The sequence below is a fragment of the Nycticebus coucang genome, chromosome 3, assembly GCF_027406575.1.
Source record: "Nycticebus coucang isolate mNycCou1 chromosome 3, mNycCou1.pri, whole genome shotgun sequence".
NCBI lineage: Eukaryota > Metazoa > Chordata > Mammalia > Primates > Lorisidae > Nycticebus > Nycticebus coucang.
Genome location: NC_069782.1, coordinates 92,622,397 through 92,639,636, shown reverse-complemented (window position 1 = coordinate 92,639,636; position 17,240 = coordinate 92,622,397). Strand labels below are relative to the sequence as shown.

The window sequence follows — 17,240 nt, the reverse complement described above, 5'->3', positions numbered from 1 at the left end:
GTGGAATTTTATGAAGCACCTGTTAAGCTTTAGGGAGGAGGGCCTTTTTGGCAGCAACCCAAAATACATATTTAAACAATGAGCCTGCCAAAGTCAGGAAATTATAAAACAGTTTTGAAATTGCAGAATCTGCTTTTTTTATTACCCCTCAGTTTTCTTTTGCAGCTTGGTTATAAGTTCTTTCACATGGGATTTACTAATGTTCTTACTATTTAAAGACCAGATTTAGAAAAATAAAATCAAGTTTGGAGATCTCCTCGGCTTTATATGATAAAAGACCATTAGATTTTGAACTGTGTTGCCCTCCAAAAGGCTCACTCTTCCCAGACCTTGTGGAGGAATCTATTACTCATTGGCTCCTAGCTGGCTCCTTGGAATGGCATTGCCCCTCAGCGTCCCCAGTATTCCTTTGTGAAGTAAATAGTAAGACTTGGTCTGTGGAGCACTGCTTGGTGAAAAGTGTGCCAGAACAGTGTGGAAAACACTTGGGAGAATGGGGGAAACTGCTGAGGGTGAGCTTCTTGGCATATTCCATTTGAGCTGGATCTTTCAACTTCTTAACTCTCTCTCAGATTTACCATTTCTGCACCTACTTCCCAGAATTTAAACCCAGAGACCCAGGACAAGAAGGCAATGAGATATTTTTGTCTATCCCAGCAATAGGGTGTTCTTTGTATTCTATTAGATTGGGGGGAGCATATGTACTTGTATTATGTTAAGCTGCCCTAGTTTTTCATTTAGCTATCTGTTATTTTAAGTTCTGTGATTTCATCACACATACAGAGCAGGAATTGTTTGAACTTCAGCACCCTGTCACAGTCCAGCAAACCAAGATACTCTGGGTAGATGGTGGTTGATGAAGGCGGTGAGTATAGCAATTTTAACAGAAGCTGTAGGAGTAAGAACACCCATCTCAGAGCATGGGTTACCGTCCGATTCTCAAGGATCGGAGATGGAGTTGGAGTTGGTATAAACAAAAAGCATTTGTTTTTACAGTCATATAGTTAATACAGGGAAAGAAGACAGGGGAAGAAAATGCAGAAAGGAAAATCCATCATTCAGATGCTCCAATCTGTTTGTATTTTCAAGTTCCTAAGGTTCGTTGGCTAACACCATCAGCTACTATTAAATGTTAGTGAATGGGAGTTGTAGAAATATCTAAGGCACCATTCCCATCGAGCAATTTGCTTTTTATTCTCACAGGACACCCATCCTGTTTGAAATTTTGTCCTGAGTTAACAACAAACGTAAAGGCCTTAAGGTGGCAGTGCATCGAGTGCAAGACGTGCAGCGCCTGTAGAATCCAAGGCAAAAATGCAGTAAGTACGGCTCTCAGCACGCCAGCTCCGGCGAATGGTCAATTGGTCAGGGTTGAAATTTTTCCTTTTTATAGGGTGTTACTATTTTCCTTAAAAAGTTTTAAATACACGTGATGTCAGACTGCGACAGGGATCTTGGTGCACCCTCATTATATTTTGTTATTGTTAATCCAGTAACATGAGAATTTTTAGACTTTAGCAGTTGGTTTCAGTCTCAATTAGTCTCTAATATGTTATATTACAGGATAATATGCTTTTTTGTGACTCCTGTGATAGAGGATTCCATATGGAATGCTGTGACCCACCACTTTCCAGAATGCCAAAAGGTGAACTTTTAAACCATATTAAAAATGTGCTTTATTACATACTGGTTAGCCTTGTCCTGATATCTGACAGCTCAGAGGCGTACGGGTTCCCTAAGCAAGCAGTTTTTTTCATCCTTCCCACCTTCGTTACACTGGATTTGGCACAGGTTGTAAAGAGAAAAATACAAAAGCATTTAGTTTGGGGGTTTTATTTATATGAGAAAAACTCTGATTCAGACACATGAATGAAAAAGATAGTCCATCTCCCTAAACCAGTCCCCTATTAGAATAATTTTGGATTTTGTAGGTCAAAATTTAGAATATTCTCCATATTACTCAGTGTAGCATTTAGAGTAAGAAATTTTGTATCTTTAGTGATGATGACTCTGAAGTCCTATGTCAGGAACTCACCACCTTTTTTGTTGGCCATGATGAGATATTTTGAGTATGAGCCTGTGACCTATCCTATAGCTAATTAGTGTCTGATATAATGTGGATTTTCTTCTCGGGTTATTGTGTAAGTCAGCCTAGCTTACCCTCCCCCTCTCCCCCCCGTTTTGCAATATATTGCACATTTAAAAATAACTTTGTCTTTTTATTATAAGATTTATACATTTATGTTATGGAAAATTTAGAAAATACAGGTAGACAAAAAAGAAATAAAAAGAAAAATCAATGGGCAATTCTTTTCCTATCTCCATATATGCTTTAAGGAGAAATGGAACATTCTACATGTAACCTTATTTTTTCCCCTCTTAATAACAAATTGTAAGCATTCCTATATCATTAAATATTTTCTAAAACATAGTTTTTAATGAATGTGTAGAACTTGATAGTGTAGAAGCTGGGGTTACAAACCTGGTGACTTGGGCCATAGCTAAGCTTTGTTAGCACATTATTTTAAAATTTTTAAATTTGAGTCCTCTAGGTAGAGGACTCAAATATGCCATAGTTCCACAATTTGTTGTCTTATTTTCCAACTGCATATATATATTATACAATCTAGGTGCTTCCTAAAGGTATTTGATTTTCCAACCCCTTGTGTAAATTAACCATAATTTATTTAGCCAATCTCCTATGGTGGATATTACAAATGTTTCTGATTTTTTTCATCAACAAAATTATTTCCCTAAAATAAGTTTCTAAGGAAAGAATTTCTGGATCAAAGGTTACAAACATAAAAGACTATATCAGTTTTCTGACTGACCACCAGTGAATGAGCATACCCGTTTCTCTGTATTTTGACCAACACTCCCTATTACTATATTTCATTTTTTTAAAAAACATGTGTTAGTGTCTTTGAAATCAGATGCATCTTATAGTCTATAGTATCTTAGATTTGATGAAATGCTGTGTTACTTAAAAATTTTATACCAATTTGATAATAGGGAAAAGATGTCTGAATTTTTTCCTTTGAGTGGTGAGATCGAACATTTTTTGTCTTTGATTCTTGGCTGTTTGTACGTCGTCATTTGTAAAGTACCTATTTTATCCATTAATCATTTTTTGTCTGTTGGGGTTGGTACCTTTTTTCTTCTTGATTTATAGACGGTCTTTTTTTTTTGTAGTCAAATTCATGTGTCTATATTTATGGATTCAGTTTTAAATGTCAGTCATGCTTATATAAATATCCACATATTTTTCCTAGTACTTGTAACATTTTATTTTTCATATTATAATATTCATCTGTCTGAATTTATTTTTATAAAGGATAGAAATAATTCTTTTCCTTACAGAAAGATGGTGTTCCATCACCATTTATTGAATTGTTTCATCCTTTCCCCACTGATTTGAAATGTGACCTTTTCAATGTGCTAAACTTTTCTACAGGCTTTGGTTGCTATGGTCTTCTTGTTTCTTATCCATTGACCTATTTTGCTAAGTTAGATGTATAGTTTAATTACTGTAGCTCCACAATACTTAAAATTTTTAATTTAAAAATGATATTTTATACTGGTAATTTTTTTAGTGTTGGAAATTTCCAGAAAGAGATGATAAAACAAATATTTTTTTCTTCCTAGAAGTTCCAAAAACTAATTGATTTGAAAATGTCTCCCTCAAATCAAAAGATATATAGTATCAGAGAGAGACGAGTTTCATGTGTGTTTATGTGGTGGTGGTGGTGGTTTAGTGACATATTGGGAACAGCTTTATGGAAGGATTCTGAGTTGGGGGCAGCCTCTGCTCTCACCACCTTGACTCCAGGGAAATTGACCGTTAGTCATGGCTTCCTGAGGAGAATGGCAAAAGAGAATGACTCACTTTTGGAATAAAGTTCTGCGTACAAGCATCCATGGGCAGCTTATTACTGCAGCAGTTTATATTTAATAACTTCTCCTAAAATGAAACATTAAAATATTTTTCTCATATATATATTAATTCAGGGATGTGGATTTGCCAAGTCTGCAGACCAAAGAAAAAGGGAAGAAAACTACTTCATGAGAAAGCTGCACAAATAAAACGACGATATGCAAAACCCATTGGACGACCGAAAAATAAATTAAAGCAACGATTGTTGTAGGTTGAGATCTTATCAAAAGAAATCTTTTATGTTGTCCTTTAAAATATAGGTGATTGTAACCCCCTTAGATTCCATCAGACTTTTTAAGTATCATTTTTGCAGATTCAAGAGATGGAAAATATTTCTCTTTGTGCATAAGCTGTAGAAATTGGAGGCTAAGGCAAGAGAATCACGTAAGCCCAAGAGTTAGAGGTTGCTGTGAGCCGTGTGACGCCACGGCACTCTACCCGAGGGCGGTACAGTGAGACTCTGTCTACAAAAAAAAAAAAAAAAGAAAGAAATTTTTGAAAATAACATTTTTAATTACCATTGGCATTTTGGGGTCTTCTGTTGGTAGTAGCTATGATACTAAGTGACATTTTTCAAGCAGGATAGAAGCAGAACATAAGTATTGGAAACAGTTGTTTAGCCACTTTATTACTGGCTGAGCGTTAGAAGAGCTTAATTATACATATAAATATTTTCATAGAAAAAAATTCTTTTTTTTGAGACAGTGTCTCACTGTGACGCCCTCAGTAGAGTTCTGTGGCATCACATCTCACAGCAAGCCCAAAGTCTTGGGCTTAAGCAATTCTTTTGCCTCAGCTTCCCAAGTAGCTGGACTACAGGTGCCTGCCACAACACCAGGCTGTTTTGTTTTTTTTTTTTTTTTAAATAGTTGTCATTGTGGTTTAGCTGGCCTGGGCCATGTGCAAACCCTCCACCCTCGGTGTATGTGGCTGGTGCTGTAACCACTGTGCTACGGGTGCCAAGCCTTCATAGGAATTTTAAAACAAGAGAGGAATTTGTCCCCGTCTATGGTGAATTTCTTTTATCACTCCAGATCACATTTTAGAAAATACCTCTATCTTCTCATGGTAAGATCCCTTTTTACCAAATAGGGGCTTCTGAGAAAACTGCAGATGACTGTTTGCCGCCAGAGAGTTAGAACCATTTGGCAAATGCACGCATGTGTAGACATACATATAAAATAATATATTTGCAGTGGCCTGCAGATATACTATGATAACCATTTCCACTGTCGTATTGCCATATTATTGCCATTAAAGCCCAGTAGAGCATTTAGCAGGAGTTAGAAAAGTAGAGAAAAGATAAGAGGTGAAATGGGTGTGTTTTAACCATATAGAACATAGATTTGACCATCATTATTGAAGTGTTTATAATTGAAATCAGTAGACTTGCATATCTATAGTAGTTCTCTCAGTATACTGTCACCATCTCCGTAGGCTTAGTGAGACGGTCTTGTCATTTATAAATGAATACATACTCTGCATATACCTTGAACAAGCACAAAGAATCTTACTCACTTGCTACTCTTCCCCTCCCCCCCTTTATCTGAAGCAGTTCACTATATTACCTGCTCTCAGAAAAATAGTCTCTTTCTGCATCTTTGTCTCCTTACGGAGACAGGCCCCTTTCTAGAGTTTGCTATGAAACTTTGTGAAAACTGTAACCACAGACATTTTAAAATGGATTTTTTCCCCTTAATTTCCAGAGGCAATTATGAAACATATTTATGAATAAAATCTTTCCTATTAGTATCATTTGAAGTAGAAATTATGTTTTTGCATTCACCCTGTGCAAGCATTGTTCTCGAAATGGGACTGTGTCCGCAGGGCCCAATTAAAAAAAAACCAAATTAGGATATACACTTTCTCAACAAAAAAAGCTGAAAATTGCATCTGGCACCAGTCCTAACTTTTTGTTTGTCCAAAATTGTCCTTTGAGCTTAGGAGTTTTTAAGACAGTCTAGGGAGTTTTCCTTTTACATGCTTTATAAGCATATTATCCTTTCTGGGCAATCGATTCCAGATACAGTCCAAATGCAGCATTCTGACGTGAAACATTTTAGCCTGGATGAGTTGTTCGTTGGTACCCCTCAACGGCATCTTGTAATGACACTAGAGATCTCCAGCCTTAACCTGATTTGGCTGAATTGGTGGCATCAAGCAAAGCTTCTGACAATTGAGCCATCCCAGATGAGCCTAGTAGCTAACTGCACCAATCTCCCTGGAAACTGATTGCTGAAATATATTCAATCTGCGTGTAACAAGATAATCCACTAAAATGTACTCTTTTATTTGTAATATAGTTTTTATAATTCAGCATCATATCATTTTTAGGCTTCCATTTCTTCATTATTAACTTTCAGCTCAGTTGATGATTCTGCAAGTACATTCTTGGGCTTCAGCATTATCATAATTCACATGCATATGTTTCTCTATTGTATAAAACTCCGCTACAAAATGGTCAGCTTCCCAAGGCCTAGGTAAGGTGAAAGCAGTCAGCTGCTGTTCATGTAAGCAGTGGTGGCGGTGGAGTGACCCCCAGTCTCTGCTGACCACACAGCAGTATGGGCAGAACTCAGCATCAAATGACATAAAGAATCAGTCCGAACTAGGGTAGAAAGATTCTGATGCCCAGTGTCTGATAATGACCATAGTAAATGTGCTGCTTCTTCACCAGACTTTTCATGTCATGTCTGACCCGCTGTAGCTTTCCTTTAATCATTTCTTCAGTTTTTTGCTATCGTTGTCCTTTTTTCAGCAATATTTATGCTGTAGTTAATTGTCTTCTCTCCTAAGAGAGTATTATTGGTTATCTTATCATCCTAAGCATAAACTGAGAGAAAGAGGGTATGTTTTATTGTTTTCTGAGAAAAAGTACAAATTTATAGACATACCCAAATTCCATTTATATAGTAAATTTTCAAATTGAGTTAAATTTGCTTTTAACTGGAGATTAGATAAGCTTATTCTTTTGCTTCTGGATAACACATATGACTTATTTCCTCTAATACTTTAAAAAGGACATTTCAGGAAATCATAACTACTTGTGACCACACAAAAGATAACCTATTATTATTTAATTATAATTGAAGCATTGGGTGTTCTTTTAGTCTCCTTGAAATTTGTCTTGTTTATATTACCCATGGGCCCGGGAGAACCATGACATGCAAATGTAGTTGCTGCTACCTTTTTTCAACAGAGAAACATCTAGGTGGTGGCACACACACAAAAAAAGCCAGTTCTTAAGTTTAAGCACATTGAATGCATCTAGTTGCTATAAATTTGTTTTCGATACCTTTATAATTCTACTATTCAATGCTGATACTATTCTCTAAATTTCTGCCTAGGTCTGTAACCAGTGATGAAGGATCCATGAATGCATTCACAGGAAGGGGGTCACCTGGTAGGGGTCAAAAGACTAAAGTCTGTACCACACCTTCATCTGGTCATGCTGCATCTGGGAAGGACTCAAGCAGCAGATTGGCTGTTACAGACCCCACTCGGCCTGGTGCCACCACCAAAATCACCACCACCTCCACCTACATTTCTGCCTCTACACTTAAAGTTAACAAGAAAACCAAAGGGCTCATTGATGGCCTTACTAAGTTTTTTACACCATCACCTGATGGTCGCAGATCACGAGGTGAAATAATAGACTTTTCAAAGCACTATCGTCCAAGGAAAAAGGTCTCTCAGAAACAGTCATGCACTTCTCATGTGTTGGCTACAGGTACCACACAAAAGCTAAAACCTCCACCTTCTTCACTTCCACCCCCAACCCCCATCTCTGGTCAGAGCCCCAGTTCACAAAAGTCCAGCACGTCCACTTCTTCTCCCTCCCCCCAGAGTTCTTCCAGCCAGTGCAGTGTGCCCTCCTTGAGCAGCCTTACCACTAACACCCAGCTGAAGGCACTCTTTGATGGGCTTTCTCATATCTATACCACTCAGGGACAGTCTCGCAAAAAGGGACACCCAAGTTATGCACCACCCAAACGTATGCGTCGTAAAACTGAATTATCTTCCACAGCAAAATCTAAAGCCCATTTCTTTGGCAAAAGAGATATTAGAAATAGGTTTATTTCTCACTCCTCCTCCAGCTGGGGGATGGCTAGAGGACGTATTTTTAAAGCAATTGCTCACTTCAAGCGAACCACGTTCCTTAAAAAGCACAGAATGTTAGGCAGGTTAAAATATAAAGTGACCCCTCAGATGGGGACCCCCTCACCAGGGAAGGGGAGCTTGACAGACGGAAGGATTAAACCTGATCAGGATGATGGTAAGCAAAAGGTCAAAGCTCCAACCAAACCTGCGTCCCGTCCCTTTCTCCCCAACCCCCCCAAAAATAAACCAGTCAATTCCTATTTGTCACATAGGTCTTAGCTATTTCTCTTGTTCTCACTTCACTTTCATACAGAAGCAGTGAAACTTTGACCTTTTTCTAATGCTGACTAAACCTCCAAAATGTTGTTTTTCCAACTAATACTCTCCCACCTTTTATGATTTATTTCCATCCGTAGTGACACTAGGACCCCCAGATGCCTTCATAGCGTTGCTTATGGCTTTGTAGTCCCGCATGAGTAGCCACTGTCACGCTTCTGCCATGTTCTGTCCCATGCCGCCTCTGCAGCCTCCGTGCTGTTTGGTCATGTGCTGTCCGTGCTTCCCGCAACGGGTATCCAGCTCTTCATTGCCCTCTGCTCCATTGCTTTCTCATGACAAAGTCCATCCTGCTCTCGTCTCTCAACAAAGCCTGATCTGTGACTCTGTGAAGTGTGCTTTTGGATGTGAGTGTGTCTGTGTGTGTATCCACCTTAGGGAGAAAACGGATTTCATAATTTCATTGAACAAATTGGCCCGATAACATTTGCTACCCTTTATAAAACAAAAAACAAAAATGTGTTATTTGGACAAAGTGGTAGAATTTATTATCTCCAAGCTAAGAATGGGAATGCTCTAACTAGATGTTGATATAACTTCTACTCTTGGTTGAAAACTATGATTTTGCTTTGTATTGCTCTTACTTTTCCCTCATGTATTTTTTAAGCTGCAAAAAGGTGACAGTGATAAGTTCAAATAAAAATTTGGGTGTAGCAGGGAAAGAGTACTGCTGGGTCTATGAGCAGTGCTTAGATGTAAAAGCTTATAAAGCTCAAACAAAAAGATCCCTATTGGCCCACTATGCTAATTTGGTGCCATTTTGGTAATATATGGTGGTTACTCATGATTCGAGTCAATGAATACACTTTCTGCTGGTTTTAAATGACAGATTCTGAAATAAAAATAAGCATCAAACAAGAAAGTACAGATGTAAATGTGATTGGAAACAAGGATATCGTTACTGAAGAGGATTTGGATGTTTTTAAGCAGGCCCAGGAACTTTCTTGGGAGGTAAGGCCAGAATACCACATTTATAGTAACGAATCTAATACTACATAGTGGCTTCTAACTATTAACATGAAATTACTGTGTTGATTTTATAGCGGATCCCCCTCAAAATCCTTTGTGATTCTTTAACTGTTAGGGTGACATTTTTATTGACTATACATTCAAAAGCAATGACTTTGTAGAATTGTCTCTACTCTTAAAGGTATGTAAGATCAGTTGGTCTCACAAAATAGACCAGAGTATTTGAGGCAGATTTTTTTTTTTTTTTTTTTTTGCTGTTTTTGGGTGGGGCTGGGTTTGAACCTACCACCTTCAGTATGTGGGGCTGGCGCCCTACTCCTTGAGCCACAGGTGCCGCCCTTGAGGCAGATTTTTAAAAAATGCTCTGTGTGTAAAGGAATCGATAACTAGATGTCTTTGCCTAAATCTAGAAAATAATAATTTAAAAACATTAACAAAAGAGAAGAACATCACTTTTAGATTTACCAATGCTTCTTCCAACACAGATGTCCAGCCATATGAAAAATGTCTCATATTTTTAACTCTTTGGCACTGATGAAAGCAATATTGTATTTTGTGATCAGTTATAGTCACTTTTAGTTTTCTTGTCCAGTAATTTATTTAAATGGTTCCACTTAAAAGATTAACTCTACTTAAGTTTTTGCCACACAGACATGGAATGGTGAGGCTGTCAGACTTTTCAAAGACAAATTTGTTGTAAATTGTGAATTTTTTGTGCCAGCAGACTACATTCAGTTTCTGCCCATGTTGTCAGGTAGAATCCCTACCCTACCTCACCCCACCCTACTTGTTTTTTTTTTTTTTTTTTTTTTATGAAGAGGGGTTGTCTTTAGGCTCTTAAACAGTATTTTTAGTAGCAGCCACTTGTATTAAATACTTCTGATGGTTTCTACTTTAGGAGTTACTGGATATTTCTATTCCTTATTCTGCCTCTATCACAGGATGCTTTGTATTAGTTTTCTTTTGGTTAACATAAACGTCAAATTTCTCCCAGTCATTAACACTTGAAATCCTTAAGTAGTTTCTTTTTTTTCCCCCTTTGGCCTACTTCTTGGCATTCATGTATAAACATGATAAGTAGCAGGCCATCATCTGAAAGATATGCTAAATCTAAAGCCCTTAAATTCCAACATGGTAATGTTGCCTTTTTCATTTGAGAATATGTCTTGTTACATGTCAGGTGCTATTCTACACATTGCCGCAGTGATGAGGCAGGCAAAGTTCTTTTTGTTTGTTTGAGACAGACTCTCACTATGTCACCCTTGGCAGAGTGCTGTGGTGTCACAGCAACCTCAAAACCCTCGGGCTTAAGTGATTCTCTTGCTTTAGCCTCTTAAGTAGCTGGGACTACAGGCGCCCGCCACAATGCCCAGCTATTTTTTGGTTGTAGTTGTCAAGGTTGTTTAGCTGCTCCGGACTGGCTTTGAACCCACCAGCCTCCATGTGTGTGGTCGGTGCCCTAACCACTGTGTTACTGGTGCCGAGCCACAGGCAAAGTTCTAAACCTTATGTAGCTTACTTCATGGGAGTAAAAGATATAAGAGGAGACACATACTAAACTGCAAAATTGATAATTGATTGTTGAATTACAATTGGAATAAATATTTATAGGAGAACAGAGAACTGTAAGAGTGTATCATAGCTGCATCATTTTATAATCTCAGATTTTTCAGACAGGGTCTTACCGTGTTTCCCAGGCTGGAGAGCAGTGGCCTGATCATAGCTCACTATAACCTCAAACTCCCAGGCTCAAGTCATCTTCCTGTCTCAGCCTCCCAAGTAGTTGGGACTGTAGGCAATTGCCACCACACCTTTTCTGGCCTCAAGCAATATTCCCACTTTGGCCTTATTAGGATTATGGGCGTGAGCCACTGCACCCAGCCAGTCTCCTCAGTTGTAATACATTGCAACAGATTTTTAAACCCAGTTCAATAGATATTTGTATGTTGTATTACATTTTTTTCCCATCTTTATTTTATTGTTTCTTAAGGTATTAGTTTGTTGTCTATGACTCTTTTGCAGAGGTGATTATTATTTCACAAGGGCCTGTAGTGTTTTGTTAACAACATGAAATTCATTATCTTAGTGATTACTGTTCTGGTCTTGGTACGTTTTGACAGTCACTGGTAAAAGAGCCAAAATGTATGTAAAGTATGTCCTCTTCCAACACTTAATATTTCATTATTTTTTCTTTCTCCCCAACAGAAAATAGAGTGTGAAAGTGGGGTGGAAGACTGTGGCCGGTACCCTTCTGTGATAGAATTTGGGAAATATGAAATCCAAACCTGGTACTCTTCGCCTTACCCACAGGAATATGCAAGGTAATGGACTAAGCCAGGCAGGTCTATAACTTCAATGTCATATATGTAAGAGAGGAAGATTCTTTATTCTAAAGCAGAAATTAGATGATTTTAGGAAATAAATTTTGGTAGTCAACCTAAGTGCCTCTAAAACCATTGCTTTTGCCAGCACCTTTTATTTCTTGTCCTATATAGATTCCTTATGCTCACGGGCATTGTAAATCTTGCCATTTAGCGTCCTCTTTTTGATTAATTGGGCGAATATTAGTTTTCTGTGAATACGGAGAAAAAAATCAGCTATTGTAAAATATTTGGTAAAGTGTGTTCTCCAGTAGTCTTTACCATTTTCTTAATTTGGCCTGTTTTATCTCTGCTTTCTGGCACTTTATTTTCAAGGTTTTTACAGAAATTTAGCAAAAGAAGGGAAAATGGGATAAAGTAGGTGGGAGTGCATGGCCTTCCCCAGATCTTTACCTTTTTTTTTTTTGTGAGAGAGTCTCACTTTGTCACCCTCTGTACAGTGCTATTCTCATCACAGCTCACAGCAACCTCAGAGTCTTGGGCTTAAGTGATTCTCTTGCCTCAGCCTCCCAAGTAGCTGGGACTACAGGTGCCCGCCATAATGCCCAGCTATTTTTTTGTTGCAGTTTGGCTGGAGCCAGGTTTGAACCCGCCACTCTCGGTATATGGGGCCAGCGCCCCCCAAATCTTTACTCTTAGAGCCATTGGTAACCAACTTACTAAAAATGAAGAGAAAGTAACGGTATCAGCATTTTCATTTGTGTTATACTAAAATTAGCTGTGAGACTGTCTTGAACTGATACATCCCCAGGTGGGTATATTATGGATAGATTCCATTAGCTACATCAGGATAAATTATTAATTATTTTCTCAAATTTTTTAGTCTGCAATAAATGTAAACTTGATTTTCTTCTACAAGATGTCTTTTATTTATTTATTTTTTTAACCACATGATCTGGCCAATCATGTAATGGGAGAAAATGAGAAGAATGTTCTAGAAGCGAAGCAGCAAACTAAGAATCAAGAATCTTGGTTTCTTTTCCCAGCCTATACCACTTGGCTATGTATTCTTGAACAGTTTTTTTTTTAATAGGTAATCTTTAATTTGTATAGGTAATCAATCATAAGTTACATCCTCTGAGGACTTGGAATAAATTGTGCACATAATTTCAAGATTTGAAATTAATATTAACTGTTCTGTTATCTCTCTCCAAAACCTTTTGCCCCATTCTTGTACCCCAAAGACCTTGCAGATGCTTCTAAACATTTTCTTATTTAGTCACTGTATCAGAAGTGCTTATTTAAACACAGAGAGGGTACAGTAAAGTGTTCCTATTTGTAAGGTGGAGAAAAAGTCAGCAGGGGAGAGAAAGCTATTTGTTTCTGAAATAATAGATTTGGTAGAAAGCAAATTAAGTCTTTTGACACTTTCTGTCCTGCATTTACTGCTTTAGACCCTATATAAATCTATGACAATGACTTAAAAGTTACCTTATACCTTAAAAGTGGACACAACTAAATTCTAGGACTTCTCTGCCTCATAAATACGCAAATAATTTTAAAAATAATAAATTCAGTTCTAAGTTTGAAAAATTTGCAAGGTCACCTGATAAGATGGCTTTCTTATTGTTGAATTTTAGGGTGGTGTTTCCAAATCTGAAAATCTTTCTTTGCATAGGACATTTTTAAGAAAACAAACGATTTGTTCACAAGGAAAAGTAGCACATATATTATGGATTATGTTGAAAAGTAATGTAAGGTTATTTTACTACTGTCTCTCTCCCTCCCTTCCTTTCTTATTATGCAGCCTTTTATGACTTAGAGAAAATTGAACAATATTTAATTTTCCCCCTTGAACAATATAATCAATCTGATAGATTATTTGATTTTTAAACTTCAACAGATTACCAAAGCTTTACCTGTGTGAATTCTGTCTTAAATATATGAAAAGTAAAAATATTTTGCTAAGACACTCAAAGAAGTGTGGATGGTTTCATCCTCCAGCAAATGAAATTTACCGAAGGAAAGACCTTTCAGTATTTGAGGTAAGGATGTGTAAATGAAAAACTCAGCTTTTGAAAACCTAGTACTCCTCTAATTGTTGACCATGTTCTTATTTGTGTCTAGAAGGTAAAAAATATATTCAGTTTTGGCACTGAGATTCAACTGCCCTTTAAAATATCTCCATGTTTTATTTGGAACGTTTAACCATAATAAGCAACCATTTAGATTGACGAAGAATCCCTACTTCATCACGTTAACATTTTTGTCTTTCCCCAAATCCCTGTCTACACCAGATATATCCACCAGTGAATTTATGATCTCCTCAGCTCTTTGTAAATTCCACTTTCTTTGGCAGGAGAAATTAGCTTTGTTCAGCAGCTCCAGCCAAGGTCTGGCAGGTGCTCACTCTTCCAGGGAATTGAGCAGCTGTACATATCTCCTCAATACACAACCACCTGTGTTTCCATCCATTTCTTGGCAGGGTGGCTAATCCTTTTGGTGAGACCCCAACAGATGTTGGGACACCCCCCAACCCCCCACCTGGGTGGACGGCCACCCCTGGAGAACTCTGCTGTTCACAGCAACCCCTTGTGGCCTTATGTCTGTCATTGTGGGTTTCTTGAAGACATTTTGTATTTCCAGAATTGATTTAGTAGCGGGAGGTCTTTGTCTCTCTGTAGCTTCATTGTTTAATTATGTTTCTATTGTCAGTTTCAGAGATCCAGTTTAGCCGAGTCAGTTGTACTTTGAGGAGCCCAGGTCTTTCTTTCACATTACTGTCTATTTACAGGGCTTCATAAAGCTCTCCTTTTGTGCTCTTCCCTCCACTTGCACACTTCTGTCACCTACTTCATTTTCTCCACTGCTACCATCTTGGTGTGCGTTGGTTTTCATTCCTGGGTGTTCAGCACAAACCTTCCTTATACATCAGACATGATCTCTTCTTTCTATGAAATAGAATTTTACTTTAGGATTCTCTCTTTTTCTGAATTGTTCAGACTGAAATTTATTATTCTGCCTCACAGCTCTCTTTATTTCTGTTCTGCAGTCTTGCCATCATATTTAATAAAAGGAAGATTGTAGATTTCTCACATAGATGAGGCTTCCACTCTCAGATAGGTTTGCCAAGACCATCTAAGTTTTTCCCCAAGACCAATCAGAAAACACAGGAAACTCCAGCTGTGTCTTATGATTTTATAAAACTCCTTCTCTTGGTTATACCAGGCTTTTTCAGTAAGCCTGAAGGAAGAAGACAATTCTTACTGAGAAGGTTAACTGATACCTTAGTTCTTACCAAAGGCTAGGCATGGGGTTTCTCAGTCTGGGCCCAATGGTATTTCAGGCTGAATGTTCTTCGTCATCAGGGCGCTGCTGCACATTGTAGGATGTTTAGCAGCATCCTTGGCCTCTACCCATTAGATGCCAGTAGCACAAGTACCCCCCTCCCCCAAATTGTGACACCCCAAAATCTGTACAGACATACCCAAATGCTCCCTGGAGTGGGGGGCAAAATCACCCCCAGCAAGAACCACTGGGCTGGAAGGAAAGCTGAGTATACACTGCCTGACCTTCCTGTTGTTGTTAGTGTTGGGACGCTACCCAGACGGCTCCAACCAGTTGATACGACATCGAGCTGCTGTCAGTTGAGGCTTCGCTAATGTCACAGGTTCAGCCTTCCTATTGGTTCCTTCCTTGATGCCTTCAATTTTTTTCTTCTAGCTAAAGTAAAATGGAAATCACCGTTTCATTATTTTCCAAAGGAAAAAATATACATTGTAGGCCTTAAGTAATTATTAGTTAAATCAGCATTGAGGTTGAAGTTCTTGGAACGTCTTCTCAGGGCCAAGAAAATCAGTCTTGTTAGGCTGATGACAAAGGTCTGCTCTTTCAGGGCAGGTGCTGTTAAACCATCCAGAGATGATGGGGAAACATCAGAAGCAGGTTTGTAAAATTTATTTATACAAATGAAGAGTTGGACTTGGTAAGTACCAAGGTCCTTACTCTAGAATCTGAGTACAGCATGAGGGAAACTTTTCTCTTAGCAGTTTCCTAAGTAACTTTAGAAATCAATAAAGAATAATCATAGACTACTATTTTCCTATCTTTTCTTTATCTATACCTCTTACATTAGACCTTTCATAGCTGATCAAGAATTTTGCTTCAGTATTGTTATCTATTTTTTCTGATTCACAAGTATACCTTCCTTTTTATAATATACTACCATTTCTTAAAGGGGGATGCTCCCAAGTACATAGAAACTTCCTTTAATTAAAGAGAGACTTGTATCCTCCGTGCCCATTGCCCATATTTGATTATGTTGCTGTGTGTGGGACCTGGGTTTCATCCAAGGGAAGTAGTTATATGGAGTCTAAAAATAATTTGTGCAATATGAGAGAGAACTTGTATGGTCCACAAGAGACCTGAGAATGGTCAGGTTCATTGTTAAAGAGCTCTGGTTAGCAAATATTCATTTCCCTTAAGAAAAGTGCTAGGGAAATTCTTCTTGAATTTGCTGTGTTTTCTGTTTTCAACAAGTAACTACATTTGATCAAAGAAATTGGCATCTGTGCCTAGCCTCCTGTCTGTAGCCATCAGTATCACAGCTTGATTCTTTTATTTTGAAGAGAAGTAGACTGTAATCATGGTACTTATTGTAGGTTGAAATTCATACTGCTTTCTCTGTAAGTATTCCCAACATAGAAATTTTATCTTTTCCAATTATATTTAAAATGATGCTTGGGATAAAACCAAAATGGAAGCCTCTTTGTTAATCCACACTTGTGGGAAATCAGAATAATACAGTTCATTTATTTTATTTTTATGCAAAGCTCTTTTGAGAACAACATAAAGTTTAACTTACTTGAAAAATATTTTGATCTGTTTATGTTTCTTTAATATAGACTTACTTGGTTTAAATAAAGAGCGAGGACATGCCTGGTCATTTTTAGCTCATTATAAATTGCAAGTGAAAATTACTCCTTTGCTAGTGGTTTGGCCCTTCTTTAAGTAGCATGAAGAGAAACTTAAGCTGCCTTACATTTACTCTAATTTAAGAGAAAAGGTGGAATTCTGATTTGGCAGTGACACCTGTTTTCTGCTTAGCTATATTTATTTAATGGAGTGTTTTAATCTCTCAGTTTAAGATTTGAAAATTAAAATATATACTGAAATATCATATAGAAGAAACATTTTTATATTGAGCAGTATTTTTATGTTAAATAATGTTGTCTGTTTCTTTTTGCTAGGTTGATGGGAATATGAGCAAAATTTATTGCCAAAACCTTTGCTTGTTAGCCAAGCTCTTCCTGGACCACAAAACGTTGTATTATGATGTCGAGCCATTCCTTTTTTATGTCCTTACAAAAAATGATGAAAAGGGCTGTCATCTGGTTGGATACTTCTCTAAGGTAAAACAAGAGCCAGCATGACCTTCATTTTCTTTTTCAGAATGTTTTTGGTAGAGCCCAATTCTTTGAACGGATCTTTTTTTATGACTATAATTTGAATAAGTGACACATGTTTTTGAAAAGCTCAGGTTCTTGTTCAGAGCTCATTTTAAAAGACAAAAACAAAAA

The 17,240-nt window shown here is 37.6% G+C and overlaps 1 protein-coding gene across 6 annotated transcripts in view; it reads left to right on the top strand.

Annotated features, from left to right (window-relative positions):
• The window catches only part of KAT6B (lysine acetyltransferase 6B), a 219,582-nt gene that overhangs the window by 156,304 nt on the left and 46,038 nt on the right, over positions 1-17,240 (top strand). For 2 of the 6 annotated variants that reach the window (XM_053583543.1, XM_053583542.1), the window contains exons 5-12: positions 1,204-1,319; positions 1,564-1,645; positions 4,009-4,141; positions 7,282-7,337; positions 9,201-9,322; positions 11,546-11,661; positions 13,565-13,706; positions 16,911-17,072. In XM_053583543.1, the coding sequence (XP_053439518.1) occupies positions 1,204-1,319; positions 1,564-1,645; positions 4,009-4,141; positions 7,282-7,337; positions 9,201-9,322; positions 11,546-11,661; positions 13,565-13,706; positions 16,911-17,072 (929 nt within the window). Of the gene's footprint in view, positions 1-1,203; positions 1,320-1,563; positions 1,646-4,008; positions 4,142-7,281; positions 8,211-9,200; positions 9,323-11,545; positions 11,662-13,564; positions 13,707-16,910; positions 17,073-17,240 lie in introns of all 6 variants that reach the window. The other 4 variants (XM_053583540.1, XM_053583539.1, XM_053583538.1 and 1 more) reach the window with 2 other exon arrangements.